Here is a 13,557-nt window from a genome sequence, read left to right as displayed (position 1 = left end):
CTTGCAAAACTTACAAAAGATTATTTTTCACTTCATACTGTTGAGCATTCTCTGGCTAAACCATTTTTGGAGGTAAAAATTTTCACTCACATTCTTGCTAAATTGTGGGCAAAACAGAGAGAAGAAAAAAAAGGAGTTGAGAGGAGGCCCCCTTCCCTCGGCTACATTTGGTCTTTCACACTGTTCTGGGAAACACAGGCATGCATTGCCACAGAGGTGCAGCTCCCTAAGGCTACAAAGGCAAAAATGCAGCTATAATAATGATTTCAGAACTCAAGCTCATAGCTTTTTTATGAAATTCAAACATAAGGTCTTATCTAAGAGCTTAGAAGCTCTTAGATAAGAATTTTGGGTCTCTCCAGAGACCTAGTTTATACTAAAAAAATAGAAAGCAATAATATTTACATAGTCAAATCCAAACTTTTTCAAAACAGTAATAATAGCAGGTGAGACCTGAGAATACACATAGGAGACAACATTCTTAGAATTAAAAAAAAAAAAAGATAACCCAGGAAGTAAAAACCAGGTACACTGATCCTACAGCTAAACAAGCATACAAAAAAACCAGAAAAAAATCTGCAACATTTAATCATTAATATTTAAGAAGTGAAAGCGTGAGAAGAAAACATTTGGTAAACAGACATGGCATTTTAAGTTATCTATAGATTGGCAACCATTTATAAGCTAATTTAATCAAAACCATTTCCACATGATCTCATCAGTAGACTATCTGAACATAAATATTGTTGTTTCACTTCAAAATGTCACTTTTGTGGTGACCTTTGAATCCTGTGTGCCATCTGCTAATAAACATGTCTGAAGATGTGCAACCCTGGACCTTCAGCTCTTGTTAATGTATTAATCTTTCAGACAAGCCAAGCATCTGAGAGAGAAAGCAGACAATAACCAGGCACACCCAGGCTCCGTTGCTCAGGACTGCAAGAAATCAAAGCCGGCCATCTAGCAGCTCCCTGGGCCCACGGCTGCCACCGCATCCTTATAAACCTGTCAGCACGCATGAGGGTGTCTGTGTTCAAGGAAATGAATGACTAATACCATTATTTGAGTCTTATGTGAAGACAACACTATTCTAACACAACAGATAATGTACATGGTCCTGTTTATTCAACTGGGGAAAAATAAAACTTTGAGCATTTCCCTTGGAACTTGAGATCAGATCATAACTCATTTGCCCAGAGGCAGCAGAAATCTGATCCTGCTACTGGAGCTTAAAATAACAATTAATGAAAAGTGTTAGAAACAGAACTAAAAACGTTAAATGATTAATAGAGAAGTTGGATTTGGTTCTGTTATGATTGTTTCGTCGTGGAGCTTGTGTTCAGTTATTTTCTCTCTCTTGTTTTAAATAATGCTTGACAGTTCAAAAATTAACCACTGACTGTGCTGTGGAATGTGATGGTTGTTGTCTTCATAGAGAGTCACATGGTTTCTCTTTTTATGCAGATATTTGTAATCTTCATCCTATATTAATATGAATAACTGGAAGGTGCACTACGCAAAGTTGTATGCAAACAAACATGTTTTAAATCAGGTCAGATATTTGATTAAAAAATATGAAATAACGTTAGGAGCAAGTAGTTTCCATATACTCCAGGAATTTAAAACAAAAACAAAACAAAGCAGTTCTGAGTTTTGAGCTCCATAATACTATCAGCAACTAAAGAGGCGGCTTGCCTCTGTACCTCGTTTTCCTGCGTTCTACTCCTTGTGGCAATCACGCCCACCCCCATCTGTGTGTTATAGCCACTCACTGTTTGCATCAGGAGTGTGTTTAGGAACTGCCTCTGGACTTAGGACAGTGAGGCGACTCCAGTATGTAACGTACATGGTGGGGAAGGAAAGCTTGTTGGAGGAGCTTGTAGCCAGCCACGCTCTGGACCAGCATGTTGGAATCCAGCGTGGAGCAAATGCAGTAAAATTTGGTTGGTTTCTGTGTGAAGTGTGGTTATTGTTTTTCTTTCATTCCCTCGCTCTCATCTTTTGAGTATCACTTGGTGAAACCCATCTGAAAGGCCACCACCCAAACTAGTCATCCTGCCCAGCAATGGAATTAGAGAAGGGACAGGGCTGTATCTGCGAAACTGCAGAGCTGCCTCCTGAGTGACTTGGCCAGGTTCCTGACCAGCCGGCAACGTCATCTCATCGTTTAGGCTTTCTCCTTATTGACTTGCAAACGTTGTGCAATGAGAAAACACTATATGGTCTAACTGCCCAACATGACAATAAGAATATAGTTATGTAAGATTTCACAAGCAAAACCACCACAAATCATGATCTGGCTGACTCACACGCGACTGGAGAATAAACAAACAGCAACATAAGGAAATAACTCTGGGGTTGTTTTTAATGATTCCCATGTGGGGAAGTCTGTCAGTATTGGAAGGGCTGGGTGACCTTGGAGGAAGCAGGTTTTGTTACATAAAGCTGGTCCTTGTGAAAAGAACAGTACATTTGTAAAGTTGGGGTTCATAAAACTAAACTGGGTTGAAACACAGTCCTGCTGCCTAACATGAGAGCACCCAAAATCATCCCCTTCGAAGGGGACTTGCCCTTTCTTCTGCTAAACCTTGGCCGCCTGAGGCTGAGGCCCTCAGATGGGGTGGGGACCACTTCAAGCAGGATCATGAAGTGGATCTTCAGTTTACCCAACGCAGTAAACGTAGACTACCTCCTGCGGCTGACATCTGCATGGAGCTACACCAAGGCCGTCAGGTCTGTTGGAGAGCAAAGAGCTCGGGGCACAAACAAAACTAGCCAGTTCTCACCACCCAAGTAAGTATCTGAAGCATTTAACTCTAGAGCTGTCTGCCACGGAGTCATCCTGAGAGCTGATACATCCCTGAACACAGCAGAGTGGGGGTGGGGGGAGGGGGCAGGGTAATAGAAATTTGCATAGGCTCTCAAGTTTAGTGATAGATTATTTGTTTAAAACCCCATCACCTCTCCTTGCTCAAAGAGTCCAGGAAGTGTTCAGATATTTTCCCTGGAACAGCAGCACTTCCTGGGTACCAGCTGGGTTTTCTTCAGGTTGAATTACCAGTGCAAATGATGGGTGGCCTGCGGTCCCTGGCAGGGCCCCTCTGCAACACTCAGTTCCAAAGTGCAATGTTATATATCATTAGAGGGGAAACCATTAAGTAGATTTATTGAAAGAATGTTTCTTCGGCACAAGGAGATCTTTTTGATGAAAAATGGAACTCATTATTCTTTAAAGGACACAGATTGACTTATCTCCTTTATCAATTACAGTGTCTGCTTTCAGCTTTTCTTAATCAGCACCGGGCTTTGTAGTCACTTCCTAGTGCTGAGGCCAATGTGTTTTATGAAAAAAGGTTTATTTTTACATTTTAATTGGAAATGTAATATTGCACTTTGGAACTCTGACCATCCTTTCCAGTACAACTTGCCAAAGATCAATGGTGAGACACCACCTATTGGTTGTGACAGACAGTCCTCCCCTTTCCTGGGGTGACCCCTTTGAGAAGTTGTCTTAGCATTCTTCTCCCAGCAAACATTCTCAGTAGTTATTTATTTATTTTTTTTTGACAGCTTCAACCAATTTCTTGCACCACAAAATAAAAATAGATTAATGAAAAACTTACCTTATTATACAGAGGTTTTCAGGACTCCCAGACTTTGGAAATGTGGTCCAGACCAATCAAATGGTGTGTAAATCCTTCTTCAGGTGAGTTGTCACTGTGACTGCCCAGAGTTTGTTTTGTATCTTTTAATTTCCAAAGGCTACTTGTTACCATTATGGCCAAGAATGATAGAGAACCTAACAGTTCTGTACAGAGAGCTGATGAATCATTAATGGCACAATCACGTGTGAATTTATCATTGAGTCTCCCATAGCCTAACCCACCACGTTAGAGAAACCTGATAAATGTATAAGTGGTCCACTCAATAAATGGACAAATAAATTATCCATCATTCAACACCTATTGAAGAAATAAATTTTAAATCTCACTCCTTGCATGACACAGAGATAGACACTAACGATAATACATGTGGTTACTGCTGATAAGATATCGAACCCTCAACCCCAGGGGAACTGTGGCATTTTTAATCAAGAACATGGCAAGACCAAAAAGCCCTCACTTACTTCAGAGGACTTTAGACCCAGGGGACCATCTTTCCCCATCTTCCCATTCTGCTTTTATATTCCCTCCCAAGGCTAGCAGATTGAATTCCAATTCCCATCCCCACATACCTTCTTATACTTCCACAATCACATGTGCATATCTTTGTGAGGAAGGACTTTGTAATACCTGGCTCAAAGCAAAGATGTTCTTAGACATGGTCAAACCCAACTGTCTATTTCTGGTGGACACCACCTGAGTTTCATCTCACCTTGCCAAGACTCGTTTAAAAGAGGAAGCATTCCTCTTACCCCTTAACAGAAGCAAGTGCTCCCTTGACTGTATAAATTCAGAAAATAAATAAACACACAAAACAACTTCCTCCTAAAGAAACTGCTTTTTGGCTGGTGTGGAAGATAGACAGGAAATGAGCCTGGGTAACTGAGCATTTCATACTCAGCAGCACTGCGTGCTGGCGAGTGGGTCACCTGCCGTCTCTTTTGGTCAGTCATTTATCCATCCCCTTACTCATCCTATTGTGCTTTCGGCACCATGCTATACCCTCTGGTGACACTGTCAAAAAGCCACGTCTGCTTTCAAGGAGCTTTCACCCTAGTAGTGTATCTTATCCCAACCCCACCCACGCACCCCTCAGGTCCACTGACCCCCTCCTCTCACACCCATACATACTTAGCTTGAAAGCCCCATGAGCTCACCAACACTTGGGAGGCCAATCGCCCCAATTTATTCCTCACTGTGTCTCCTGGCCCAGGCACAGTGCCCAACTTAATATGCTAAAATGAAAGACCTGAAAAGCCCTGCCATGAGGGACTTGCCCATGTAACTGCATCAACGGTGACTTGGACATGGGGACAGAGAAGTCTGGTCTGCCGGGTGGAGCCTCCTGCCTGCATGCAGCCTTGCTGAAGTCATTTAACATCTTTAAGCTTCAGCTTTTTATCCAAAAACTGGGGATAAGAATATGCAGGTGTAAATAAACTATTTTTTTAAATGCACAATTTGTAATAGTAAATACAATCTTTCAATCCACTAATGGATATTAGGGAAAGAGCAGTGGTCTAGGAGTTGAGTCTGGGAACCTGGTTGGCAAGGGATGTATCCTTCCTGGGCCTCAATTTCCACACATATAAGCTGATGGTCCCTAAGACCAAGGCAGCTCTAAACCTATCTTCCCATGGTCCCTCTATTACTAATGGTGTGCTTATATTCAAATTTTGACTCTACATATGTAAATTTTTTATCAACTGCCTGGTGAGGAAATACCAATCTTATATTAATCAGTATTCTTTTGATTGTAAATCATAGAAACCTATTAAACCAAGATTGGGAAACTTGTTATAAAGCCAGAAGGTGTTTCACAGAACATAAAGGCAGAAATGCAGAAACAAACCACAGCCAGGAAGTATAAGGCTGTGGGGAAACCAGGAAGTTCTCCTCAACTCCTCATCCTCTCCTCTCTCTTCTTCCCTCGAGCTCTTGCTTCTCAAGTACACACATCAAAGAACATGGCTACCAGTAGAGCCCAAGTTTATAGCCTCGTGAAGAAATGCAGTATCTCTCTGTTGATTCCATTCCCAAGTCTTAGGAAGGGGCCTCTGATTGGCCCATCTTGGACCAGGTGTTCACACCCGGCTCACATTGTATAAATATGGCTGCCCCAAGTCTACCTTCATGGAGCAGGAGGTCATCAGATAAGAGACAATCACTGTTTGGGAGGCAACCCAATGGTACCTGCCTCAGCTACAGTACTTCCCACACGTTTGTAAAAAGTGAAGCTGAAATAGGCAACATTCTCCCAAATGCCATAGACTGCTCTCAGCTTTGTGAAGGCTGTAGTATTTTGGTTGGTTTTGTTTAATCCTTTAAGTCTTGAGTTTCAAGGTTCTGATGAACCACAAAACTATGCTGAATGAGTCATAAAACTACCTAAAATAAAAAAAAAGAACCTTCCAGTGATCCCAAATTAGTGTATTTTTAGAAAACCTCTTCCCTTTAGCATGCATGAATAATGAAAAATTCAGGCAATAGGGTGGTCATTCATCCTCAGTGATTTCTGCAGACCAGAAGACTGAAGGCCACTTCCCTGCTTTTGTTATCCTGAGAGGATTTTAACTGTAAGGGACTTTCTGATTCTTACAGCTGATAGTGGGGAAGACAGAGGCAATTTTGGACTAATTTTCTTTCAAACTTTGCTCATAAGTTTCCAAGAGAGCACAAAGAAAGGAAGAGACTTGGTTATTTGCGTGGCTGAGGGGAGGCAGGCAATGGAAAGAGTCAGAAATCTGAATTGAAAACTAAAATGGATGAGGAAGCCAAGCTGCACTGGAGAAGAAAGGAACTGGGCAGTTCTGGAGAAGGCAGCTGTGATGGGAACAAATAAGTGTTCCTGCAGGTAAGTCTTTAAATGCCTTCTCCTCAGCTTCAGGAATGAACAGTCAAAATCTTCCATTTCCTCTTGAGCCTGCCCCCAAATCTTCCACATGAGTAGTAATTTTCCCAAATGGTGTTTGGCCACTGGTCCTTCCTTGTTCTCTAAGTGCAGAAGGGACTAGAACCTTCTTCACCACTCAAGATGATGAATAAGCTCCCAGCTTTGGCAAATTCAATGTTCTCAAAGACCTGGGGTAGCCGGTGTCAGCAAGAAGCTCTTGTGGACTACTTGGACCTTAGGATCGCCTTTGAGATGCCTTCTCCACAAAGCCAGATATCTGTGGCTCCCAATGCCTCTAGGGCATGGTTTGGTGAAAATGGCCCAGGGGACAGAGAATAGTTCTGACAAAGGGATTACACATGCCTGCACACCTCCTGCTTCTTCTCCTGCTCTAGGCTGCTCAAGGAGCCAGGGGAAGCCGTAGAAGAAACCTATCAGTGACCCAGGAAGGCAGGCACAGCTGAGAAGTCAGGGAAACCAAGGTTGGTGAAACGCCTCTAAAATATCAGACTCCAGGTGGACTTGGAGTTTATCAGTATAGGTTTCCTGGAGGTAAAGAGAGGAACTGTAACTAGCCGAGTCTCTCCTGGCCAGTATGGGAAAGGCAGCTTATTGCTCCCTTCTGCTCTCCCTGTTTACAAAGAGTGCCACCACTATGATGGCCAGTCTACAATGGTTGTTTCTTAGCACACCACCCTGAGAAAAAGACATGGAGACATGAGGATCCCACATAGTGAGTAATAAAAAATTATTTACAATGCCGTGGAGGTAACCAGGGTCTGAGAGAGGGCAGTAGTAATACAGAGGGAGAACAGGAGGAGTTGGAAAGATAAAGGAAACAGATTCAACAGGCTCTGACCACCAAATGGATGTAGCGCTGGGGTGGGGGCCAGCCAGGCCAGCCTGGGGAGCTGGACACAGGGCAATGCTGTGCACTAATGCAGGAAATACAGAGAAGAGCAGGCTGGGGATGAGCTCAGTTCTGGACTTGTTGAGTCTGCCATGCCTGTAGGACATCCAAAGAAAGATCTCCAATTGGTAACCGAGGATGTGGTCTCAAAGACCAGGGGAGACATCTATCTAAGTTGAAGAGAAGGTGTTTGTGAGCAACGAGCTCATGGGTGTCATCAGCGACAAGTGCACTAATAACAGCCCCAGCTAGACCCTGTAGACTAAGAGAAGAGCAAAAAGCTGATGACAGAGCTTTGGGAAGTGCACTGTTTAAGGGTGAAAAAAGGAGCTCATGAAGGCATCTGCAAAGGCATCGGAGCAGTAAGGAAAGGACACCGGGGGAGGAAGGGTGGTTAGCACTGTCAGTGGTCACAGCGAGGCAGTGAGTGAGCAAGAGAAGACAAGAAGAGAGCCCATCAGGACTGGCATTGGGAGGTCTGGATGACCTTTGTCAGCTCTGCTCAGGAGGAGGAGGGGGAGATGCAGGGAAGGGAGTCTCACTCCCCTTTCTAAGGAGCCACACAGCTCGGCACACAAAGTCCTAAGTCCACTGTTTGCTAGTTACTAGACATAGCAGTACACTAGACGCACGAACTATAAATTGGTACAACTTTTCTAGAGGACAATTTGGCAACATGTGTCCAAATATTCAGTGAAGAAACAATGCTGCTGTTGGTAACCTCTGCCCACTCGCCATCCAGAAAAGGAGCCTGCTTGGGTGCTGTCAATGAGGTAGAAGGAGCCAGTGACTGTGTGACCTTGCAAACAGGCAGCTCCAAGATTGGCCTCCTCCCCAGTGACCTGTGGCTGCCTCTGAAGGTGGCAACTGCTGATGCCCACCAGTGGGTTCTGTCCCATGGAGGTGCTGCAAGGTGGAGGCCCCTCCTCACCTTGGAAATCAGTTGTCCTTTGCTCTGATGGGCTTGTGGTCTCAGCTCCGCCTGTTCTATTTGCCTTCTGAGGATATGGCATCTACTTGAGAAGCGTTGTGAGGCAGAGTGTTTTTAGCTCCATTGCAAGTCAGCCTGGTGTGGGATCCTTGGCAAGGGCTGTGTAGGTTATGAGGACGGGGTTGTGTGGGCGAGACTAGGATATGTTGTCTTATGTGGAAAGGCCATACTTAGGTTATTGGGATGGTTGTGGATGGCTGTAAATGATCACTCTCCCCATGAAGAAGGACAGTTTATTTCCCTACTCCTTGAATCTGGGCTGCCCTGTAATTGCTAAATCAATAGAAGCTGGTGGAAGTGACCTTGTTCCAGTTTCAGGCCTAGCCTCCTGGGTCTAGCCTCCTGCTTCCTGCCTGTTGGGCCACTCCCCCTCTGACTCGCATTCTTGTAACCCAGGTGCCATGCTGTGAGAAGCCTGGTGAAGAGGCCACATAAAGGCTCTGGGTCAACAGCCTCAGTTGAGTTCCAAATCAATAGCCAGTATCAACTGCCAACCGTGTGAGTGGGGATCTTGGCTCTTCCAACTCAATAAAGCCTCAGATGACCTCGGCTCCAGCCAACATCGCATGGAGCAGAAATACCACCCGGCTGAGCCCAGTCAACCCAATTATTATTGAAAAATGATATGAATTGCTGGTTTTGGTCAGTTTGGGGATGGTTTATTACATAGCAGAAGATAACCAGACAGTTTTCATTAAACCTAATTGCTGGAGTAAACTCACAAAAGCAAAACTTAGATTGCCCATTAGCTTCCACCTCCTGCACAGAATCCTTCTCTCAGCTCCTTTCTGGAAACAGAAGTGCAGTGGCGTTCCTTTTGCCTCTCTCTCCTTGTTGCAGGTGCACACAATGGGGTGGGGGCACAGAGGGACTGGGAAAAGCCACCTGGAGAAGAGGGGCCTTCTCCCAATGAGTCATGAGCCACTTGGGGCTGGGCCATTTTTACACAGACAGCTGAACACGGCAGTCATTCTTTTCCCAGTCAGTCTCTATAGCACAGGGCCAGATGCCAAGGCTAGGTGGGCCCAGTTGGCTAAGTTCCTGTTCTTTCTTGCACTGAGGGCTAATGTTAGTGACATGGTGTGACACTTGATCACAGTAACTGTGTGCTTGTGGCTTTATTCAGCACCACTGATTCACGTCTCCACAGCCTCCCTGACACTGCGAGCCCTGCTCAGCCCTATAACTTGCTCCAAACCCCCTCAAAATCTCAGTCATAAGCTCCTCTAGTGTGGGGCTGTGACTTGTCTTAGATCCAGTCCTGTCTCTGCTGGGCAGGTCAGGAAGGAATGACAAAAGCCTGACATGCTTTCCTTTTTATCTCATGGGAGCCCAGAGAAAATGCCAGTCCACTAGGAGAATGTGGTCCTGTGGACTAGGGCTTTTGGCTTGAAACGAGTGTCTTAGAAAGTTCTGGTTCAACTTCCCTGGCCCAAACTCCACCTTTCTTGCTAGTTTGTGATAATGGTTAATAAGCATGCTTAGATGCTTCTACTCAAGTGGATTCTTTTATAACAGAAAAAATTTGTTTAAAGCTCACACTACTGTTGCAGCTCTTTGCATTTAAGACTTAAAGGAATTTCTAGCATGACGGTTGTATTGTTTTTGTTTTGTTTTGTTTTGTTTTTTTTAAGATGACTGGTAAGGGGATCGCGACCCTTGGCTTGGTATTGTCAGCACCACGCTCAGCCAGTGAGCTAACTGGCCATCCCTATATAGGATCTGAACCCATGGCCTTGGTGTTATCAGCACCACACTCTCCCGAGTGAGCCACGGGCCGGCTCTGGTTGTATTGTTTTTATATTGTCTGGAACATAAATGATAGCAGGAAGACTCTATTATTAGGAAAAAATAAAATTAAACAAGGTGGTCTGTGTTGAGTTACCATGTATGGTATTAATTTCACATACAGGTTTGGATGATCTCATAAATTGTTCTTTTGGTTGGCAATTTCACCCTAGCCTGCTAGATTGAATTATTTCCTTGTAGTTCAGACCCCCTGTCTAGTCTGTAATGAAGAACACATTGTGTGTCTTGGCTGGCATGGGTGGTGGAAGATAGATGTCCACAAATTGTCTGAGTGCTGTGGGCACTGAACTCAGCCACGTGTCCCAAGGGACAATTGGTGGCATTGTTAACGGTGCCTTGTCGCAATATCAGGTGGGGATAGGCAGAGCTGGGGGAAGTCCCTAGAACACTGGATCTGACACGGGTGTGTTTAGACTATAAGATCTGTTTCAGACTATTTGGCCCAATACCCATGGAACAGTGGGATTCCCCAAGCGCAGAAAGACTGATGGTGCAGAGCACTAACCTGCAATGGCTTCTGTGATCTCTTCCAGAGGGGCAGCACTCAACATATCTGGAGGACAAAAATGGATTCTTTGTGGGCAAGAATCTCAGATCCTTCAAATTTAGTAGAGAGGAGCAGGCACACAAGAGAATGATCTTCTAGAAATTAAACTTGCATAGCTGTGGTGTCTCCTTTTGACCCTGCAGGGTGCAACAAATCACCCTCCAAAGCTCCATCCTCGGGCCGAGCCCGTGGCGCACTTGGTAGAGTGCTGCGCTGGCAGCGCGGCGACGCTCCCGCCGCGGGTTCGGATCCTATATAGGACTGACCGGTGTACTCACTGGCTGAGTGCCGGTCAAGAAAAAACGACAAAAAAACCCCAAACCCCCCCCCCCAAAAAAACAAAGCTCCATCCTCTTTCTTCTAGGTGGGAGAGGGGATGAATTCTCCTAACCAGCACGGAGTCAAGCCCTCCAAAGGCTTACAATGATCTGACCTCCACTCCCCAGGTCAGGGTCAGGCACACTGGGTGTATATCATTTGCTTCCTCTGAAATTTGCAAATAAAACAGCCATGTAAGATCTATTGCCTCATCAAAGACCATGGAAACTGATCCCAAAACCATCTTGGCAGCCGAAATCAATAGCCGTGACCACCGGCCACATCTGCCAGGGCCAGCAGGGCCCATGTCACTAACAGTCCTGCTGGAAGAGGGTCATTTGCGGTGCTCCACTTGGCCACACCCTGCTAGGTGGTGAGGTGGCTCTGGATTTGGGCTGGTAGCTGTCAGCACATGCCTCTGAGAATTCTTCTCTTAAGCAGCACTTTCTTTTTTTTTCTTTTTTGTTTTTAAAGATGGCAGGTAAGGGGATCTTAACCCTTGATTTGGTGTTATCAGCACCACATTCTCCCAAGTGAGCCACGGGTTGGCCCTAACCAGCACTTTCAAGAACCAAACTTTATTGAGAGAAAAGCGCTCCATAGAACCGTTGCTATTTACAGGGTGACCAGTCATCCCAGTTTGCCCAGGACTAGGGGATCCCTGGAACATGGGACTGTTAGTGCTGAAACCAGAAACTCCAAACACACTGTGACAGCCCATACTATAGGAGCAGGGGAGAGGAAATCGAGAAGGTTCTTACAGTTCCACACAGATGCCCTCTCACTATGGGCTGCCCAGCCACCCCAGGAAATTTAGGCATTTGTGCTCTCCACTATCCAGCATGATTAAATCTGAGATTTGTACCCAAGGAACTCGTTCAGCCCTTTCAGCAAATAGTGTCTTCTAATGCCAAAGAAAAATAAATCGTGTGGGAAGGCCCACAAGAGACTTATAGTTATTCAATTCGCATTGTGGTCCTCCCTTCCTTCCTAGAGGGTGCACCTCCCCAAGGGCAGCCAACTGTTTACAACCTGGCAAATCACATCAAAAGGCCAGTTTGTAGCCCTGGCAACCCAAGTGTGCTGTAAGATCTGCAAGAGCCGGTCAACAGATTTTCTCCTGCCCGAAGCCTTCTGAGTGTCTTTATAGGATTCTGAGTCAGAGACCTTGACTTAATTGCCAGTAGTCTCTTTTCTAAGTCTGGAAAAGATACACAGATTATAAGGAGTGGAGACATTTGTTTTTGCCCAGAGATGGTTTGTCCTACCAGGAAAGAATGAAAAAAAGCTTGAAGCACAGTCTCGTTCTTGTCACATGAAGGCCCCAACGTGATGCCAGCCTGTTTGAAGCACGTTGTTTTGTGGATCAGGCTGCTGAGGATGGAACATAAGCATCGAAGATGTTCTCACGTAACTACCTTGGCCCAAATCCTCCTTTCCCAGCCTTCAGAAGTGTAGGCAGCACAGGGCAGAGAGTCAGGCATGAAGTCACAAACTGGGGGCGTTTAAGAAGCAATAGCAGCAGCCACCTGATCCTAGGACAAGCGCTTCCCTGCTCTGTGTGGTTCTTGTGAAGCTTAACCACCAAGCTGAGAAACTAAAAAGAACACGAGATGCTACTGGAGCAGGGTTGGAATGACAGATTCAATTTTCTGCAATGGGAAATTCTAAGGAACTTAAAAATTCTTTGGCTGTGTCTGGATTTTTGGAATATTGTTTTTGGGGCTAAAATTACTGATAACCCAGTTCACTGTACCCCAAAAGAGGAAGGAGGATCTGAGCCCTGAACATCCTGCAGCCTGATTTTGTGCCACTCCTCTCCCCCCGCCCTTCCAGGCTGGACCAGCCTTCTGTCTTCTGAGCATGCCTGGCCCTGTCCTGCCCCCAGGCTTTTCTTATCTCTTGCTGCCCAGTTCCTGTCCCCTTACCAGGTGCAGTGCAAGTGCCGCTTCCTGCAAGAAGCCCTCCTGGATGCTTGGACCTCTCCCTGCCCAGAACATGGTGTGCAGCTGGGCTGCCTCATTCATTCTCTCCTTAGCAAATGGGGAGCCCCATGTCCCACCTGTTGCCATTTAAGTGGCCACATGTGTATATCTGTCCCCCTCACTAGACTGTCAGCTCCTTGAGGGCAAGGTCTTTCATTTTCTGGATATATCCAACCAGGTCTGGCGCATAGAAGAAACTCAGTTGTGATTTCTGGTATCATTTGATCAAACAGAAACCCCAATGGAAGCAAGGTGACACGTGCATCTACTTACTCTGTGGCCCAGCAATTCCATACCTAAGTATTCACTGAAGAGAAATAAACACAAAAATGTCTGCACACGAATGCTCAGATCAGCTTTATTCACAATAACCAAAAACTGGAAACAGCCCACATGACCATAAATAGGGAAACAGATAAACATACAAAGAAATACTACATGG

General features: G+C 45.2%; 1 protein-coding gene across 11 annotated transcripts in view; it reads left to right on the top strand.

The window, feature by feature from the left end:
- Window positions 1–1,960, top strand: part of STAU2 (staufen double-stranded RNA binding protein 2) — a 290,691-nt gene extending 288,731 nt beyond the window's left edge. For all 11 annotated transcript variants that reach the window (XM_063079352.1, XM_063079356.1, XM_063079350.1 and 8 more), the window contains one exon: window positions 871–1,960. In XM_063079352.1, coding sequence (XP_062935422.1) covers window positions 871–964 — 94 coding nt within the window. In that variant the 3' untranslated portion in view covers window positions 965–1,960. The remainder of the gene's footprint in view (window positions 1–870) is intronic.
- The last annotated feature ends 11,597 nt before the right edge of the window (window positions 1,961–13,557 follow it).

The sequence above is a fragment of the Cynocephalus volans genome, chromosome 15 (assembly GCF_027409185.1).
Source record: "Cynocephalus volans isolate mCynVol1 chromosome 15, mCynVol1.pri, whole genome shotgun sequence".
NCBI classification, from domain to species: domain Eukaryota; kingdom Metazoa; phylum Chordata; class Mammalia; order Dermoptera; family Cynocephalidae; genus Cynocephalus; species Cynocephalus volans.
The sequence above is the reverse complement of the archived record's forward strand: the minus strand, read 5'-3'. Positions and strand labels throughout refer to the sequence as shown.